The 18544-nt window shown below is 38.9% G+C and overlaps 2 protein-coding genes across 2 annotated transcripts; both read left to right on the forward strand.

The window, feature by feature from the left end:
- Positions 1 to 5520: 5520 nt before the first annotated feature.
- Positions 5521 to 11496, forward strand: mmp20b (matrix metallopeptidase 20b (enamelysin)). Its single transcript, XM_040009200.1, has 10 exons — positions 5521 to 5746; positions 6533 to 6771; positions 7605 to 7753; positions 8053 to 8178; positions 8274 to 8432; positions 8534 to 8696; positions 8843 to 8976; positions 9944 to 10100; positions 10661 to 10764; positions 11237 to 11496. Exons 1-10 carry the CDS (start codon positions 5612 to 5614, stop codon positions 11335 to 11337), a joined length of 1467 nt encoding a protein of 488 aa, XP_039865134.1. The 5' UTR covers positions 5521 to 5611; the 3' UTR covers positions 11338 to 11496.
- Positions 11497 to 12991: 1495 nt separating this feature from the next.
- Positions 12992 to 18068, forward strand: mmp20a (matrix metallopeptidase 20a (enamelysin)). The gene is made up of 10 exons (XM_040009201.1): positions 12992 to 13505; positions 14086 to 14336; positions 15066 to 15214; positions 15299 to 15424; positions 15572 to 15733; positions 15854 to 15971; positions 16053 to 16195; positions 16405 to 16561; positions 16973 to 17076; positions 17541 to 18068. Exons 1-10 carry the CDS (start codon positions 13395 to 13397, stop codon positions 17639 to 17641), a joined length of 1422 nt encoding a protein of 473 aa, XP_039865135.1. The 5' UTR covers positions 12992 to 13394; the 3' UTR covers positions 17642 to 18068.
- Positions 18069 to 18544: the final 476 nt, after the last annotated feature.

Here is an 18544-nt window from a genome sequence, read left to right on the forward strand (position 1 = left end):
CTTTCAAAAACCTTCATATATTGTTCTTTCCTCATGATTCTTTCCACCTTGACAAGATTCTCAGTTCCAGACACTCTAAAGTATCCGGCAGCGTAATACTCCCACCGCCGTGCTTCACTGTGGGGACGGTGTTCTTTGGGTTGCACACCTCACTCTTTCTTTCTTCAAATGTAATCAGTGTTTCTGTGGCCAAAGACATCTAGTTTTATCTCATGCATACTGCAATGTATGCATAATCTTTCTCCAGGTTGTCTTTATCATACTTCAGTCTGATTTGAAGGTGTCTCTTTTATAGGAGTGGAGCTTTACGTGGTCTGAAAAACAGTTCATTCCTGTGGAGGGTTTAGTGATGGCCTTCTTTTAGACCACAATTCAAAACCCTAATTTTTAACTTAATGTTATAAACTTCGAGCATTACAAAGTTAAACTGTCTGACACAGGTCTAAGTGTGAGGTAGAAATGATAATAAAAATAGTAACAAATAAATGTTACATATGCGAGTTTGTAAAAAAAGAAAAAAACACAAACAGGTCACTGGCATGTGGAATGAGGAAATATTTACCCAATTGTTGATGCCTACAGATTTTCTTGATCCTTTTTTTGGCTGTTTCTAGGCTAACCAGTGTGGGTTTTATCTGTTTTGGCGGAATTTCAAGGAAAGGATAAACCAACAAGTATGCATACTGGAAGCGAGAGGGGATGTTGCAACCCAAGGCTGAAGAGCACCTCTGTGTTATTCTATCTGTACTCAGATGGTAACTGCTGTGTTGTTAGGACCAGTCACTGAAAGCTAATATGAGCTAATTATCTGGCCTTATGTTAGGTGTTAGTGAAAAAAAATCTGCTTTCAGAAGGCAAAATAGTTCCAGATTCACAGTAATGTTAATCTGATGTTATCAGAGAATAGCAAATTGAACATCAGTGTTCAAGTGTGAGATGCTTTCATCACACATTACATCCATTTACAAAATATACAAGAGGTTAGTTAGCACACACTCCCTTCAGAGGATGAGCCACAGAGTTGTGTAAGAAGACGTGTGAATTTAGGCAAAAAAAGTAAAAAAAAAATGAACCTAACCCCATAACAAACAAAGAACATGAACACAGAAAAAGGTCTAGTTCCGCTTTTCTGTTATCGCTTGCATCTTGCAAGTGTGAATCTATGCGAAGCCGGCAGCATGAACAGTCACAAAACCCTGTGATGCGCTCTATCTGACACGTGTGTTTAATGTTCTGCAGGTGAACAAGAAGTACTTATAAAATAGTTTTTTAGCTTTACATGTGTTCAAAGTGAGTACGCAGTCGTGAGTACTCAATTGCAGAAATCGTTGCACACATGCGTAGATATTAGTTTATAGTTGTGCATCATGTCACACTTATTTGTAACCCTTTGAGACAAAATTAAACGTAGGCTGGAGTGAGAGGCTGCATCCTGTGGAAATGGAAATCAAGCAAAAAATAATTTGTGTGGCAGGAAAGTTTATGTAAACATATAAACACATAAAATGATACAAGGAAAAGCACCCCACCCCACCCATACATATATGTGTTTTTATATCCTTGTGGGGACATCTTGGGCTACGTTCACACTGCAGGTCTTAATGCTCAATTCCGAATTTTTAATCAAATCCAATTTTTTTGTCTGCTTGTTCACACTACAAATAAAAGGTGACAGCAAACGTGCTCCTGTGTGAACCCTCAAAGCGGCCCGCATGCGCAAAAGAAGACGTCACACACAACTCGCTCTGTTCAGACCCAGACCAAACAGTATTGTTTGACTGATGGCCGTTAATATAAAGACTTGTTTCAGACTTTACGTTCCCCAATTTTACTTTACGTTATTTACATATGGCCTAATAATTACCCTTATTGCTGTTTTAGAGAGGAGCGGTGCTTCAAAGGATAGTTGCAGATTTCTGTCAGAATCTGCAGATTATACAGTATAAATAAAATGTTTGCGCTTCCCAACAGCTCACTAACATCTACACAGGAGGGACAGGAAGCGTTCACGATGTCTTCACGGGCGCTTCTCCGGAGCTGATAATTGGCGTCTGTTTTGTATCAGTGACGTAAAAGACGGATTTAACATGACCATTCAAACAGCAGTCGCTTTCTAAAACATCAGATATGTATCGGATTCAGTACAACATACGAAAGTGACCCAGAGCGGATTTGGAAATATCGGATTTGTGCCGTTCACACTGTCATTGTCATACCATGATCGGATATGGGTCACATATGGTCAAAAAATTCGGATTTGATGTGCTTTCGTGTGCAGTGAGAACCTAGCCTTATTGACATAATGCTTTCCATAGCTGCTTACCCTAACCATCAAAAATGAATGCCAAACCCTGACCCTAAACCTAACCATAACCTCATTGTAACCCTGACACTAAACCACATTTCAAGTCTCAAAGATGCCTTCAAACTCATCACAATGACGGTAATACCCGTCCACACACACACACACACACACACACACACACACACACACACACACACACACACACACACACACACACACACACACACACACCAAGCAACAAAACAAACTAAGTGAGAAGTGACAGACCCAATTCTGTCCTAAGGATATCCGGGTAGCTCATATATGACTCATGCATTAATCACCATTAAATAAATTAAATTAAATTGTTAGTCATCGTTGTTACTTTAGCACTTTGATTACCTACAGATTATATTCAGACAGTGAAATCTATAAATATATGACAGCCCACTGAAATGTGTTCAGTGAATTGTTGGAGTGGAACTGAAAAAAAAGTACCTCAAACATGAAGTACGAAGGTGTCTAAATATAACAATAACCCTTTTGTGTTAACTGTCAAGTCATTCTTGTTTACATACATACTCTCGAACAACAACAGAAGAGTCCAAACCAAAGATCTTTCTAGATAAAGGCGTTTACGTTCCGGATCAGCAAAGATAACCCTGATATGAGACGAGAACAGACGGATGGATAAATAAATAAAAGTAAAATAAATTAAAATAAAGACTGTTTTAAAGTGTGTGCAAAACTGGGAAAAGTGTGATTTGTTTAGCTAATGCAGTTAACTGCAGAAGTGTCAGTCATTTAGCTGCCATGAACATGTATTCATATTAATGATGACACTTCATAAATCATGGCGCTCTGCTCAACCTGAACTCTGTGACTGACTGAAAACATGGATGAATGTACTGCGGGACACCACAGGGGGGCAGCAGAAACTATAATCAGGAGCTTGAACGCTTTGTTTGTTAAAATTTGAACTCATCTGATCTTTCTACAATGTTATCTTCGTTGAAAACAGACATTTATTAACAACATTTGCTATCTTCATCTCTCTCATCTGACATCTTACGTGTGGAAGGATGCAGCGCATTCTATTACATTGTTATACCACCACTAGGGGGAGCCAAAGTAGGAGCTCTTTGCCTCCAATTTTACATTGACTGACTTCAAAGGGGCAGTTTGTTGCAGTGTGGTCTCAATTCTGTATTTTCTCATTTTTAAAACTGAAACACTGAAGCCTTTTTATTGGAAAAAAAAATCATAATAAATACGGACATGATTCAGTTACAATAACAATTTTAATCATTCTTTTGAAGTTTGTGATTGACAAGCAACACAATAAACATTTTCCTTTAAATTATGGTAAAAATATTATTTGGAATTCATTTGGTCATTGAAGTTGTGTATTGATAATCTCTGATACTGTAACAACCCTTGTTATTGACAGTGCCTTGCTGTAAACTCATCTGTCAGGTGTTCAAAGTTTTGTAACTTTCAGGTTTTATACTTTTTAACTCAGTTTTCAGGTTTTGTCACATCTGGCTGTGTGGCAAGCAGGATGTGGACCCAAACATCTAAAGAAAATCAGCTTTAATGCTGAACTCAATGCAAAATAACAAGACAGAGGGGAAATAAAATTAAATTCTTTTTTTTTATTAAATAAAACATGTCACCAAATACAAAGCAGTAATTAAGTAAACAAAAACAACAGACTAACATACAAACTTAACACAATGGGGAGACTTGACAGTAACAGGAGGCTAAATAGAGTAAACAATAAAGTACTAATAGCAAAACATGCTCTAACTGAAACAAGAAATTAAGGCTCAAGACATTAAGGTGATATTAAATACAATAATAAATTAAATTGAAACCTCTGGGTCCAAAACCCAGGATCAGGTTTATTTAAATAGCACCAAATCACATCAAGTCACCTCAAGATAAAAACCCTGCTGTATCCTTGAGAGCAAGCACTTTGTGAGAGTGGGAAGGAAAAACTGCCTTTTAACAGGAAGAAAACTCAGCAGAACCCCTCTCAGGGATCTGAAGCGACCATTTGGGGGTAGAGGGGAAGGAGAAGATAATTCTTAAACCCGTAACAAACTGGATTGATCCTACTTGTGATCCCAATCAGCTAGTAACCTTGCAGCTGCTGCCTGTGACCTCTTTCATCATGGCTGCTTTAAAATGATGTTAGTGCCTCCTCTTTTCTGCTTGGAACACAAAATCTTCCTTTCTTTAGGATTCCAGTTTATCTCACTGGTTAGGATTGGGGTTAGGTGTGCATATTGATGACGTGCAGCAGCCTGGTTTTGAATTCAATTTGGGGCCCTTTGCTGTGTGTCTCCTCCTCCTCTCTTTCTTGTCTACTCTTGACTGCTGAACTGTCAAATATAGACAGAAAAGCCCCAAAATAAATGTTTTAAAACAAAAATCTTCCTTTCTTTCTGCAAAACAGTGTAGGCTACGCTGTAAAGGTCTGCTGAAGTTGGCCCCATAACGCTCCACAATGACCAATCAACCTTAATTGTAGCCTGAAAGTACCACAGCACCACCATTGCCAGTTTAAGCACCCCGGGTGATGCCCAATGAGGCTTTAATCCCCTCCCTCTCAATTTAGGCTCCTGTTCTGTGAACTCTCTCATTCACAGTTGTGACATGCATTTGCTAAAATGGGGACGAGAGCTGGCCTCGATGGGGTTATTTTAGGAGACCTAAAATGGGACGTTGCATCAGTCTGGAAGGAGTTTAAGCTGAGATTCCTCCACAGAAGCTCCATCACTATTACTCTATCACTGCTTAGTTATTAATGCTGTAAATTAAAAATAAACATGTTTACGCCATGCCCATTCATAGCGATGGCAATGAGCACATAGTGAGGAATGTTTTACTCTATGTTGCCTCATGTTGTAGTTTCACCATTGATTCAGGATTATCTGTGAACCAGCGTGTTGCAAGTTAAAAACTCCGACTGCGCCGTGTCTCGCTCTGGTTTCACATATCTGCTGAACTGAAACAAGATTTTGAAATTGGAACTATGCACTGCTCTTTATTTGATTTAAACCATCATTGGTGCAAACATGTCATGTGACAAAAATGTTCAAATGTCATTTTTTCTTTTTTTTTCTTCTTCTTCTTTTTTTTTTGTCCTTGGCCCTTTCCAAACTCCTCCCTAATTCTGTAGTGCTGTCAGAGGCTTCCCTGGGATTTGCATGTGGTATGAGTCACAATAACCATTTAAAAGGCTTTCTCATTAACCAGAACTTCCATCTCCACATGCTTAAACTAGGCCACTGCAATTCACTGCAGCGTTAATTCTGTGAAATGCATGTCATGCTGCTCTCCTGCTGTGTTCTGGTCTTGCTTGTGCCCGGTCCAGGTTTTACGGCACCCACATTTACACCGAAGGAAGAAAGCACTCCTACACCAGAACCACAGGCTGACTTGAAGCTGGCCACAGTAAGTGTATAATTGCACGAGCTCCTTTTACAAATGTTTTCAGAGTGGACTGCATGTGAATTGATGTCTTGTACGATGCAAAGTCATGCTTAATTGTCAGTGATTTTACTGCAGGGTTAAAGAATTTGGAAGGATGCATTATTTCCTGTGCGTATTTTAAGATATTTCCTTTTATTACATTTGTTTTTATGTGGGTGGAGGGTGGAGGTACACAACTGCACTGCCCTCTCAGCCCTTGATGCTGTTATATTATATCCTTTAAAAGATTTGCTTGGCATTCCCATTTTCACATTCTTCATCCCAATTTAATTCCTTACATCTATTTTTTTTGTCTTTTCCTTTGAAGCAAGTTGCTTGTCTTTGTTCCATCTTGTGCCGGTTTTTTATGCAAGTGTAATTGATAGTTGATGCTGAAAATAAGGGCATTTATGTTGAAGCCATGATAGCTCAGTCAGACTTTTTATAGCAGTTCATAATCTGTAATGCATGTTGTGATACAAGAATAAAGTTTTGCAGTAACTAGGTTAAAATTAAGAATCCAAAATTCTGACTTTAGCTAATTAAATTACTCCACTATTCAGTCAGTTTACGCCAACCACATTTTTCTTAATGATTAATTATTGGAATTAATAAACATTTGATTTATATATTGCTGTTGCATTTTATTTAAAATGATTGCTTTCTGTTTATTAAAGGTGCAGAATTGTTTTTTTGTTGTTGAGTGAATCAAACCCTCTTTTGTGCAAAATGCTATCTGATGTGATCTGATCTTAAATCTACTTTAAGGACTATCTCCAGCACTATTACCACCTACAAAATGATCCTCTGGGGCGCATGAAACGAAGCGGCCCCTCTTTTGCCTCCAAGGTGAAAGACATGCAAATTTTCTTTGGGCTGAATGTGTCGGGAAGACTGGACTCGGATACCCTGGAAGTGATGAGAAGTCCTCGATGTGGTGTTCCAGACGTGGAGGAGTACAGCCACACCCAGGGGACGCGCTGGAATAAGAATGTCATCACCTACAGGTATTTACTGTGGTCTTCACTGATGCTTAATGATCATGCGTAATGAAAACTATCTGGAAATGAATGTTATATAGTGGGCATGTCTAACCTTGAATGAACTCAGGGGGGAAATAAAAAAACAAACTGTCTGGCTGTCTTCACCAAACCTCAGAAATATGTGAGGATCATTTTAAGAAGACAATAAACCCTTTGGCTGAAACGGAGAATAGCCACTGTCACAAATCCTTATGACTTTTGGTTTGGGACTTCTGGCTTTGAGGGTTACTGTGGGCTTGTTATAGTGCCAAGCTGACCATACATGCTTTAACTTATGTAACACTGTCTGAGACATCCTTATACATTCCTGTGCAGATTCATTTTGAGGCATGCCTGCTGGATTACATACTGAGTAAATGTATAATTAAAGAGTAACAAAGAAAGACAATTGTTTTTGTTGTTATTAAAAAAGAGACTTTATTCAAGTTAGTGTAATGTTTTGGTATCACGGAAATTTTTATTTCACAAAACCTTGCAGGAATAACCTAACCGTGGCACAGCTCCAGATCTCTCTCTTTAAAACAGTGAGACAGGGCACTGGCTTTAGTGGATGACTGCACCCCCTGAGTGCCCTTCTCTTGACTCTTTAACAGGAAGTTTACACAATAACTACACGATGTATGAAACTTGGTGAGGAGTTGGATGGAGAAAAAGGGAGACCATTCATTTTTGCTGCAGATCTGGATCACATTCAAAAGTTATGAAATAGAGAATTGGCCTAGAAAGATGGTGCTCTCTACAATACATTTGTATTGCGTGTGCAGTTTGATATTAATCAGTGTGTGTTGCTCTTGTAGCATTGGCAGGTACACCAGAGATTTGCCTCGCAGCACTGTGGACTCTTTGATAGAGTCAGCTTTCAGCGTCTGGGCCAGAGCCAGCAGTCTGACGTTTGTCAGGTCAAACACTCGCAGTGCTGACATCATGGTGGAGTTTGCGAGCTATGGTGGGTTTGTATTTTGTTCTACACGGTGCAGTCATGGAATATAACAGAAAGAAAAGAAATTCTCAGCAGCTCTCATCCTATTATCTTATGCAAATATAACAGAGCAGCAATTGTACACATAGGAAACTGCAGTAGTAATTTCATTGTTAACCAAGGTAGCGTCATCATGCACTGGCTGCTAAACTCAACTGACTCATTCAAATGAGGTGAAGAGAAGCCTATAATTTTCTTTTGGCATGAAAGAAAATGGTTTTCTCTTTGGTTTCTGTTTCGTGTTTGGCCTGGATTGTATCATTTAGCACACGGTGACTTGTTTCCATTTGACGGGCCTGGAAGGACACTGGCTCATGCTTTCGGTCCGGGGTCAGGAATCGGCGGGGACACACACTTTGATGATGCTGAGCGCTGGACAGCAGGAGAAACAGGTGCTGAACCAATCAAACTAGAAATAAAATTGGAAAAAAGAACGCTGGAAATCAATCACATCTTTACGAACGCGCTTCTCTTTTTGCTGTTTCAGGTTTTAATCTGTTTGTAGTGGCAGCTCACGAGTTTGGCCATGCTTTGGGTCTGAAGCATTCCAGAAACCGAGAGTCACTGATGTTTCCAAACTACAAACCCTTCCGTTCAGCAAACCTGTTATCCAGTGAAGATGTAGCCAGCATCAAAGCACTTTACAGTAAACACTTTTGATGTATTCCTGAGTAATCCTCAAATTCAAATGCAGTTTTTGTGTGAAATAATTTTCCCAATTAACATATCTATATTTGCCTGTGTTAGGTCCTATCAGAGGTCATCTAAATAATCTTCTGACAAACTTTCATCGTAACAACTGGTTGTCTAGCGTACTATTCCCTCGACTCATGCGGGACAAATGTGCAGCAGACTTGACCTTTGATGCAGTTTCCACTCTCGGGGATTCCACCTTCTTCTTTAGAGAAAGGTATGTTGATGACTAATTTGCTTGAAGCTGTCCGTACTCTTTAGTCAAATCATCACAGCACCATTAGAAGATTTAAAAATACTATTTAAAACATGAAACATTGTATTTTTTAAAATAAATTAACTAACAATATTTCCTCATGCCAGGTATCTCTGGATTAAGCATAATCATGAGGATGACATCAAGGAGGGTCCCATCTCAAACTTTATGCCCAAGATTGAAACCAGTATTGATGCTGCCTTCTGGGTACCTCGCAGATCCACTGCTTACCTTATTCATGGTAACCACACAGTGTCACAGTTTTCAATATATCTTGGGCTCTGTTGTGCCCTATCCCATAATTCTATGTAGTGCTCCCAAATAGCTTTCCTACTGCAGAAACCTTAGAATTGATAGTAATAACTATACACCTTTATATGCTCCTTCCTATGTGGAGTCCCTCAAGGTTCAATCCTTGAGCCACTTCTGAATTCATTATATATGTTACCTCTGGCTCCTACCATTGCTTTCCTGAGTGCACTGTAAATCTCTGTTAAGCCTAACATGCTTGCTAAACTTCGATTGCTTTTATGGGAATTTCTGAATACATTTCAGAAATTTGAATAATTACTTAAAAAGCCCTACAGTGCAGCTCCTGCTTATGCAGCAGATGCTATGAGACCTTATCTGATCTGGGCATTTTGACATTCTTACTTTAAATCCAGAAGTGACCACACTTTGGAGGTTGTAGTGCCTTTTCAGTTTGACTGAATCTGTGGTTTTCTTAAACTGTTATAAACTCGTTTTTCTAGATTAGTGTTTCCATAACCTTTCTCACATTCTTTCTCACAGTCTGTGCATGTATGAACAAATGTAAGAATGTAAGCTTGACTGTGTGCTTGGATGGTGGGATATGTGCACTTTCTTTATGTATGTTTTTGTGCACAAAGTACTTTTTAAATGTGATTTAAATTATTATTATATATAATAATATATATTATATAATAATAATAATAATAATTATTATTATTATTATAATAATAATAATAATAATAATAATATTGTTATGCACACTTAAACTGTGTTATAATAACATTTAAAAAAGCAAAAGCCACGAAAAAATTCTGATGATTGAATCATTTTGACAATAATTTTATTATTGTCAAACAAAAAAAGTTCAGGTTTTTATTTGCATCTTTATGTGTAAAGCATATGTATATTAATAAACAAATAATGCATATTTATAAGGATACTCTTTTCTTGGACAGACTCCATGTTCTGGACAGTGAAAGGCTCTCTTGTGAAGGGAAAGCCCAGAGCACTAAGTCACTTTGGGTTTCCAGTCTGGGTTCAGGATGTAGATGCAGCAGTGCACATCGCCAAAACAGGACGAACTCTCTTCTTTATGCATGATATTTACTGGAGGTAAGACAATAAATGGATGGCATGTATCTGATAAAGATCAAATAAATGTTTCCTCCAGTGCAATTAAAACTTTTATTTGCACGCAGGTTCACACATTAGGGCATTTTACTGTGCTGAGCTTGATTATTTGATGTGATTTAACTCAACTGCTTTTGCTCCACAGGATTATATTATCATGCCTTGGGCCATTTCTTTGTTTTTCTTTTATGAGTTCGGGGAAGAAGAGACTTGATGAATGCATGTATGCGGAAACAGCAAATTGAATTAAATCAAATTATACTCTTCTTCTCCTATTTTAGCCACAGTAAAGTGCTGTTTAAAGACTGTGTGGTATTAATGGAGGTATAATGCCATAGCAGGGACAAATGACAAAGCAGATGTCAATATGGACTTTTAAAAAGTTGGGCTCAGATATGACTAAAGGATTCCCTCTGTCATTTGGACCTCACGGAGAGAGAGGAAAAGGTTCACTGTGCACAAGTTACATGTTTAGTCCAATCTTTGAACGACAAACAGATGATTGTGAGTCAAGAGTTCTAACAGGGTTACATTACTTGCAGTTACAACGAAAACCGAAAGGTTATGGATTTTGGTTACCCAAGGTTCATCAGCGAGGGCTTTCCTGGACTCAACAGCACAATAAATGCAGCTCTTCATAAAGATGGTGAGAAAAATATTACACCCTACCAAGTGCATGCTTTTTGTTTGATTAAATCTTTCTTTATGCTGTAACTACTTAACATACATATCAACAGTCCTCAAACTAGGTGATAATCTTGTCTGATTGTTTAGGATGTAGGCTTGGCTGTGTTTTAATGGCTTTTGCAAGTTTCATTATCATTGGTAGCAAAGGAATGCTCATTTAAATTCAATACCAGCTCTGTGGAGTTCAGTCTGAGCAGAGCATGTGGTTACCACTTAAAATGCTTGGTATGATATACTACAAATTTTCTGTATGATATATATGAGACACTCATTGTGTAAATCATTGACATCAACATCAACAAACTGGAGGAAGGAAATCTAGAAAATCTAACATGAAAAAGTAGAAATGCAGTATGTAAATTATTTCATTTGCATATTAAAAATCTTATTTTGTTTTTGTTGTTTTTGTTTTTTTTCTTTTCTCATCTTAGGCTTCATCTACTTCTTTGTGGGACCACAAGTCTACAAATACGACTACACGCAGAAACTTGTTGTAGGAGTTGAGAAAGCAAATTCCTGGCTTGGTTGTTAAAGTACTGTCTGAAATCCATGCAACAATGATATTAGCTAAATTGAAGAGGGCAAATGGAAACACATTGTACTTCTCAGTTTTTAGCGGTATTCTATTTATCAGTAGTCATGTCATGTCAAAATAAAGAATTACAATTGAAAACTTGCTATTAGATTTTTGTATTTTGGAGTCTTCTCTCACCCCCATTCTCTGCGACCTGCTGGAGCGGGGGGGCTAGGAGGAGGAGTTGGCCGTCCGACTGCGGTCTGGAGTGTGGGGCCTCCCTGCTGCTGCGGAGTCGGGGCGGTCTGCCTCCCCCCACCACAAGGAAAAGGGTAACACCACCTGGGTCTGGGTGCAGTTCCCCCCTCCAGGGGCAAGGGTACCTAGACCCGGTTTGTAGAGTACGCTTGGGGAGTGTGATCGTGTGTACAGCGTCTCTTTATGTCTGTCTCCACGTTGGTTGAGTGTGGAGTAAGTGCATATGAGAGCATGAGGGTGGGAATGGATGTTTGTATATGTGTGTGCCTGTATTTCTGTGTCTATATGTCAGGTTGGGTGTCAGACGCCACCTCTCTGGGGACATCTCAGGCCCTCCAAGGTTTGGAGGCCTATCTCCACCCACCACCACTTCCCCTGCCAGTGGCGGACTCCCTCAGACATCGGTGCGTTGGTGGTTCTTTGCGTCCGGGGATGGGCGTCCAGGTACACACCGGCTCACTCCTTGGCGGCCGCTTATCGGGGCCTGGAGCCTGGGGCTTGCTCGGGCCACTTCGGAGGTGGGGTGCCCCCCGGCCCCTCTCGGCCTGGGGCTCGGTCACTCAGGCACGGCTGGCTGCCGGCGGAGCTCACGGGCGCGTCACTGCAACTCCCCCTGGCTTCTGCTCCGCGGCTGCTGAGTGAGCCCTCATCTGGGACTCTCCTCAGCTCTTACTGGGACAGTGCCGCGGCTGCCCCTCTGTTGGTCTTCCTTGGTCTCTTGTGTTCTGGGGGCCTCTGGATGTCTGGAGTTTTGATCTCCTCCATACCTGCTTCATGCCCTGGAGGACGGGGCTGTGCCCCCCCCACACCCTCTAGCAGATCATTACATGAAGGAACCTTTTAAAAAAAAAAACAAGCGCGTCCATGCTCACAGGTGTACACACGGGTGATCACACCCACAAACTACACCCTTTTTGGCTCCTACCTCAAAGCACACTGTGTTCTGTTGATCTTATGTGCTGCACAATAATGTTTAATATTTAGTATTTACTGTCATATTCCCATATATCATTGTGATGTTGTTTATTCTATTACTCTTGTTCTCTTCTGCTTGTTTTCTTTTTTCTTTCTCAACAGGTGATCCAGGTGATTGATATATGCATTTTTTTTCTGCTCATTCTGTTGGTTTTTGTTTTTTGCCCTTCTCCCCCGTCCCTCTTCTCAGCTGTTTCTCTTTCCCTCTTTCTTTCTCCCCTTCTTTCCCCCAGTCAAGTCTGTCCCGTATTCAGTAAGTGAAAATAAAATAAACAATAAAAGGTGAATCAAATTGACCATTACGGCAAGGCTGGGATGGTCAATTTGGTAAAGTAAATCCGTTGGGCATCTTTCTTTGCCTTTAGACAACAATTCTGATGGCAAAAGAGCCAAACGGGACAGGCAAAAAAAAAAGAAAAAAAAAAAGAAAAAAAGATTTTTGTAGTTTTTCTATGCCAATCATATTTTCTAATCATGCCTTTGCTGATCAGCATATGAAGTTTGTTTGATTTATAGATGTAAAGAAATCCACATGAGGTATAGACGCATATAAACATGAGACAGTGTACATTAAGTTTTTCTCCTACCTGACTGAGCAGGAAAAAATGTAGTTTTCTATGCTATGGAACAAACCGTACATATGATTATCGCCATTATAGACAGAAAAGCCAGACATATGTAGACATTTCATTGTGAGGTTATAACCACAAAACCTCTCGGGGCAAATATACCCAGCTTTAACAGCCATCATGGAGCACTTTGGGGCCATGTGATTGCAAAACAAGCTCAGGAATACTCCCATATAAAAAATGTGAAGCGTGGTTGAAATGTGCATTTAAAACATGGATTTGTTGTGGATACCCGTTTTGGGCTCTCTGATGTTGGTGGAAATCTTGTGGACTCTACCCATTGACAAAGATCAGCAGAGGCTTGAGGATGTGGAGCTGGCTGAGGTTTGTGAATGGACGAAAGGCTTACGAACTTTGTGTAAAAACCATATAAATTAGAATTGTTGTTTCAGTTAGAAATGTTGGAGATAATGTTTGTAGAACCTTTAATGTAAGACTGTGAAGACTGCAATGGCTTCAATTAAAATGGTAGAATTATGAGTGTATTTCGTTTATTTAAACTAGTAGTGCTACAGTTCAGTGTGTGTGTTTTCTTGCTATTAAACATATGATACATTCACAAAATTTCTATTTGAAGCGTCCTGCATTTTATTCCCTTTCACTTGTTTTGAAGTTTATGTGTAAGCATCTGAAAAAAAATGAATTGAACCAACATCTGTGATACAGTTTCTTTTCCTTTTTAAACTCGCTTGCTCTCTCTTTTCAGCTGTTACAATAATAAACAGGAGGGAATCTTCCTCATCTTTGCTAGACTGACATATTTAACATATTTTATTAGGTGTTTAAGGAAGAGAAATAATTAAATATGTTTTAGATTACATGTAAAAAATTATTAATAAAATCCAGCTTTACATTTTACACACCTCGTCCTAAGCGTCCAGATCTCAACTCTTCATCTCAACAGGATTACCTCAAGAGGTTTTACAGTCTGAATCTGGGAGACCACAGGCCTCCAGTAAGAAGTGTGAGGTCTGCATCCACCATGGAGGAGAAGATCCAAGAAATGCAAAACTTCTTTGGTCTGAAGGAAACAGGAAATATGGACCCTCACACCCTGAATGTGATGAAGGAAGCAAGGTGTGGAGTTCCGGATGTGGACAACTTCGCCTTTTACCCTAATAGGCCTAAATGGAAGAACCACATCATCACATACACGTGAGATTGCATTTTCCATGTTTCCCACATTTCACAGTAATCTGCCGTTATTTGTGAATGTAGTCAAATGGCGTAAAAGATTAAAAACTCTGAGAGAAAATATTAACAAGTGTAGTGTACAATCTTACAATATTGTACTATTATTTTAAGTTAAGTTTATTAGTTACTTGACTTCCACATTTCGTTTGTTGAAGCATGTATAGAAAGGGAGTTTGAATGAATAGTTCTGTACTGCAAAGACTCATTGGAACATGAAGTTTTCTTATTGGTTATTTTTCATTTTGCTGGGTTTAGACTTCCTTGTTGTGAATGTATGATGTGGTTTACAGCATAATTCCAGCAACTGTGTGGTGTAATAAGAGGTAAAGTTGATATGTATGTAATAAGAATGAATAAGAATGTGAATTCTGGATATGAAGGCTTGAATATGCAGATCGAAGGCCCTGAATAGCACGAGGAATCTTCTTTTTATAGATATAAATCTAAAGCAAATAAACTGTTGATGGCACTAGCATGAAATATAGTAGGAACGCTACATAATGCTATAATAGCAACGATTAACAATATTATACTGTAGAGTTTATATTCCACTTTTGCAATTAGAAAATAATCTTGTAAATTGCTTAAAATTTCTTTTGACCACCAGAGGATATGATAGTATTTGTAGCAACATATGTTGAAACATGTTGTTCCTGATGCCTCATGTTTTTCTCAATTGCTGGCATGCAGGATTGCCAGATACACTCCAGACATGAAGAAAGAGGATGTGGAAAAGTCTGTTCGTTCAGCCTTGAAGATGTGGAGCGATGCAACCCCGCTGAAGTTCATCAAAATCAACCATCGAAAAGCTGATATTGTCTTCTCTTTTTCTCGCAGAAGTAACTCTGAAAACGTGTCTAAGGACTTTTAATCGTGACTTTTAATTATGATTAATAAAAATCAGATCCTGTGTTTTCCTGTAGCTCATGGAGATTTCTTTCCCTTCGATGGACCTGGGGGTGTGTTGGCTCATGCCTTCATGCCAGGAATGGGGATGGGTGGAGATGTGCACTTTGATGAGGATGAAACATGGACGGCAGGGACTCAAGGTTTGTCAGTCAAAACATGAATGCAGTTTGAATGCCCAAAGATGACACTAGGCAAAAATTGGGAATTAAATACATATTCTGAGCCAGACAGAAGCATTCCAGCAGTTTGTAATGAAATAATACCAACTATTTGCAACTGTGTTTCAGGTTACAGCCTGTTGAGTGTTGCAGCTCATGAACTTGGCCACTCACTTGGTTTGACTCACTCTAGAGACCCCTCTGCTATCATGTACCCCAATTACAGACATCAGAGCAATGCCAAGTACTCGCTCTCTAACGATGATGTGAGGGGTATCCAAACTCTGTATGGTAAAGAACAAAACATAAAACATTTGAAATATTGAATTCATAAATCATTAAACACTGAAATAAAATTCTCAGAGCGTATTATATATTATATACAATGTTTTCTATGTGACTATTTCACAGGTAGGCCCAACAAAAAGATGGAAACCCAGGTGGCTTCAAAAAAATGTGACCCAACGTTTCCCCAACTTTTTGATGCAGTAACACTGATTGAAAATGAGATTTGTTTCTTTAAAAACAGGTACAATGTATTGCCACTTAAAGGTGCACAACATCTTAAATAACCTCTCGATAGCAACTCACTTTTCTTGTTTCATTGCAGACACATGTGGATGAGAACAACAAGGACAACTTATTGGAATCGTTTAACACAAGGCCACATTACCACGTATTTACCGAGCATCAGTTCTCAGATTGATGCCGCTTATGACATCCCAGCCAAAGGCGTGGCGTACATATTCACCGGTACAGTAATGGGCAGCCTGCAAAGCATCACTTAGACGTTGTCAGCATGACAAGGCTTGATTTCCAGTAGCAGAACACGCAAATTACAGCCTTGTGCAACATAAGTGTTGCAGTTCATGCAAGAGGCTCATTGAGTTTGGCAGGGATTGTGGTACGTTGCTGTTTTTCATAGTGTCCCCAAATCCAGTGACATGGCTGTGTTTTTCCAGGTCATAAGTACTGGGTGGTTGAACAGCTTAAGATGAAAAGTCGCGCTGGCTCCATTTACGAGTACGGCTTCTCTTCCAGAGTCAGGCGGGTTGATGCTGCTGTGCATGTCAGCGAATACGGGAAAACAATGTTCTTCGTAGGAGAGTTTTATTACAGGTAACTTTTTAAAGTGCCGCTTTACAGTTAGAATTGTTCTCTGTTCTGATTTATACTTTAACATGATGAAAGTCACAGGACAACCTGACCTGTATATGGCTGATTATAGCTGGAGCTAAACTGACCCCAACCTCATTGTTATTTCTGCCATTAATCGATAAGTTGTTTGGTCTGTAAATATCACACACTAGCTTAAATCACTAAGCTTCTGTCTAGTCTAAATTGAACTACATGCAGTTTACTAAAATATAAACAAAAAGAAGCAACAAATATAATCAGCATATAATAATCAACGGTTAATTCTGGCATTAAGTAAATGATGTTTTTGCTTTAAATGTCATTGACATTGCCACACTAAAAAATGTACTAATGTTTTTTATATATTTCAACTTTATATATTTGAATGATCAGGTATGATGAGCACAATAGGAGAATGGACCCTGGCTTCCCCAGACTCATCCGAAACGATTGGTCTGGAGTCCCCAGAAGGGTTGATGCTGCATTTAAGTTACAAGGTAAAAAAAAATAAAAAGGGAAAAAAAGACTCAGGAAGTTCAAAATGTGGACCTTAGCAGCCAGCTGCAAATAGAGTACAACTGAAATAGAAGTTGTAATTTCTTTTTTCATTTTTTTAAAACCGAGTTTAGGTTTAGGTAGTAGACGGGTGGAGTTTACCACACCAAACACACTTTGAAACACCATCTAGTTTCAGGAACGATATAAATTTGACAAGTAGAAATAGAATACTATTCAGAGGCAAACATGGCTGTGCACATGCCAGGCAATCACACTCCACTCACTCACACTTAAAGGATCTACAGGAGCCATGTCTCACGCTCTGTTTTACTTACTGTTTCATTCTCACTTAACATTTGGGTGGATTTTGGCACCAAAGCTCTGTATGCTTTAGAGGGGGGGAAATCATAGTGTGGGCTGAGATACATCCACTCACTGTTTTTGTATGATTTTCTTTTCACAGGTAGCATCTTTCTCCTCTGTGGAACAAAATCCTACCAGTATGACTTCAGACAAAAACAAGTGGTGAATGTAATTCCAGGAAAGTCTTGGCTGGGATGCTGAATTGAAACAGACGTGAGAAAGACAGCGAGAATTCCTCAGTTATAAAATTGCAAAAAAACCCTCTGAACATGTTAAGCTAAGATAACCATGTAGCGGTATAGTAGTTGTGCTACATTTTTTAAGCATATGTGTACTTGTATGTAAATTATACTAACCCTATCTCTGATTATACTAATCCTGTGTCTCATTCGTTCCTGTTGTACATTGGTAGTAATACTTCTTAATTTGTGCATGAATATACTAAGTACTTATACTGTGAGAGTCAAATGTAAGGTGTACATTTTTGTCAGTACTCTACACGTATTCAAACTCATGTACTCAAATCTTCTTTCAAAATGTACATCCAGTTAAATTACACCTTCAGGAAACCTCTCTAAAAAGCTTACCAGTGAACTCAGCAGGATGTTTGTTATTAAACTCACCTCAATAAAACAGAATTTTTGTGAAGTGCCCCACGACTATCTTTGCAATGCTGGAATCTTACATATTCTTATTAGCAAAAACAATATGCAAATACCCCAAAAAGTGCAGGGGAAAGGCTTTTGTTCTAAATTGCTCTTAAGAGTTGTTGCAAATGACAGCCTCTCAATGCACACTAGTGACACTCACGCTACATTAAACATTATTGTATTAATTAAAACACAAAAATAATGATTGAATGTTCAATATCAAAACACAAAAATGTTGGCAAATGCATTATTTTTTCTTGATAGAGTGGTTTATGCTTTAATTTGATGGTTTTGGAAACATAAGCCTCATTTAATTGGATGCTCCCGCCTGCAGCAGCTTTAGCACACTGTACCTATACCCCCCTCCCAAAAAATAGACAAAATAATGAGGAAATTTGGGATAAAACTATTTAAGCATCTCTCTCAAAATGACAACATCAGCACAAAAACATGA

The sequence above is a fragment of the Simochromis diagramma genome, unplaced genomic scaffold (genome assembly GCF_900408965.1).
Source record: "Simochromis diagramma unplaced genomic scaffold, fSimDia1.1 OVJJ01000344.1, whole genome shotgun sequence".
Classification (NCBI taxonomy): domain Eukaryota; kingdom Metazoa; phylum Chordata; class Actinopteri; order Cichliformes; family Cichlidae; genus Simochromis; species Simochromis diagramma.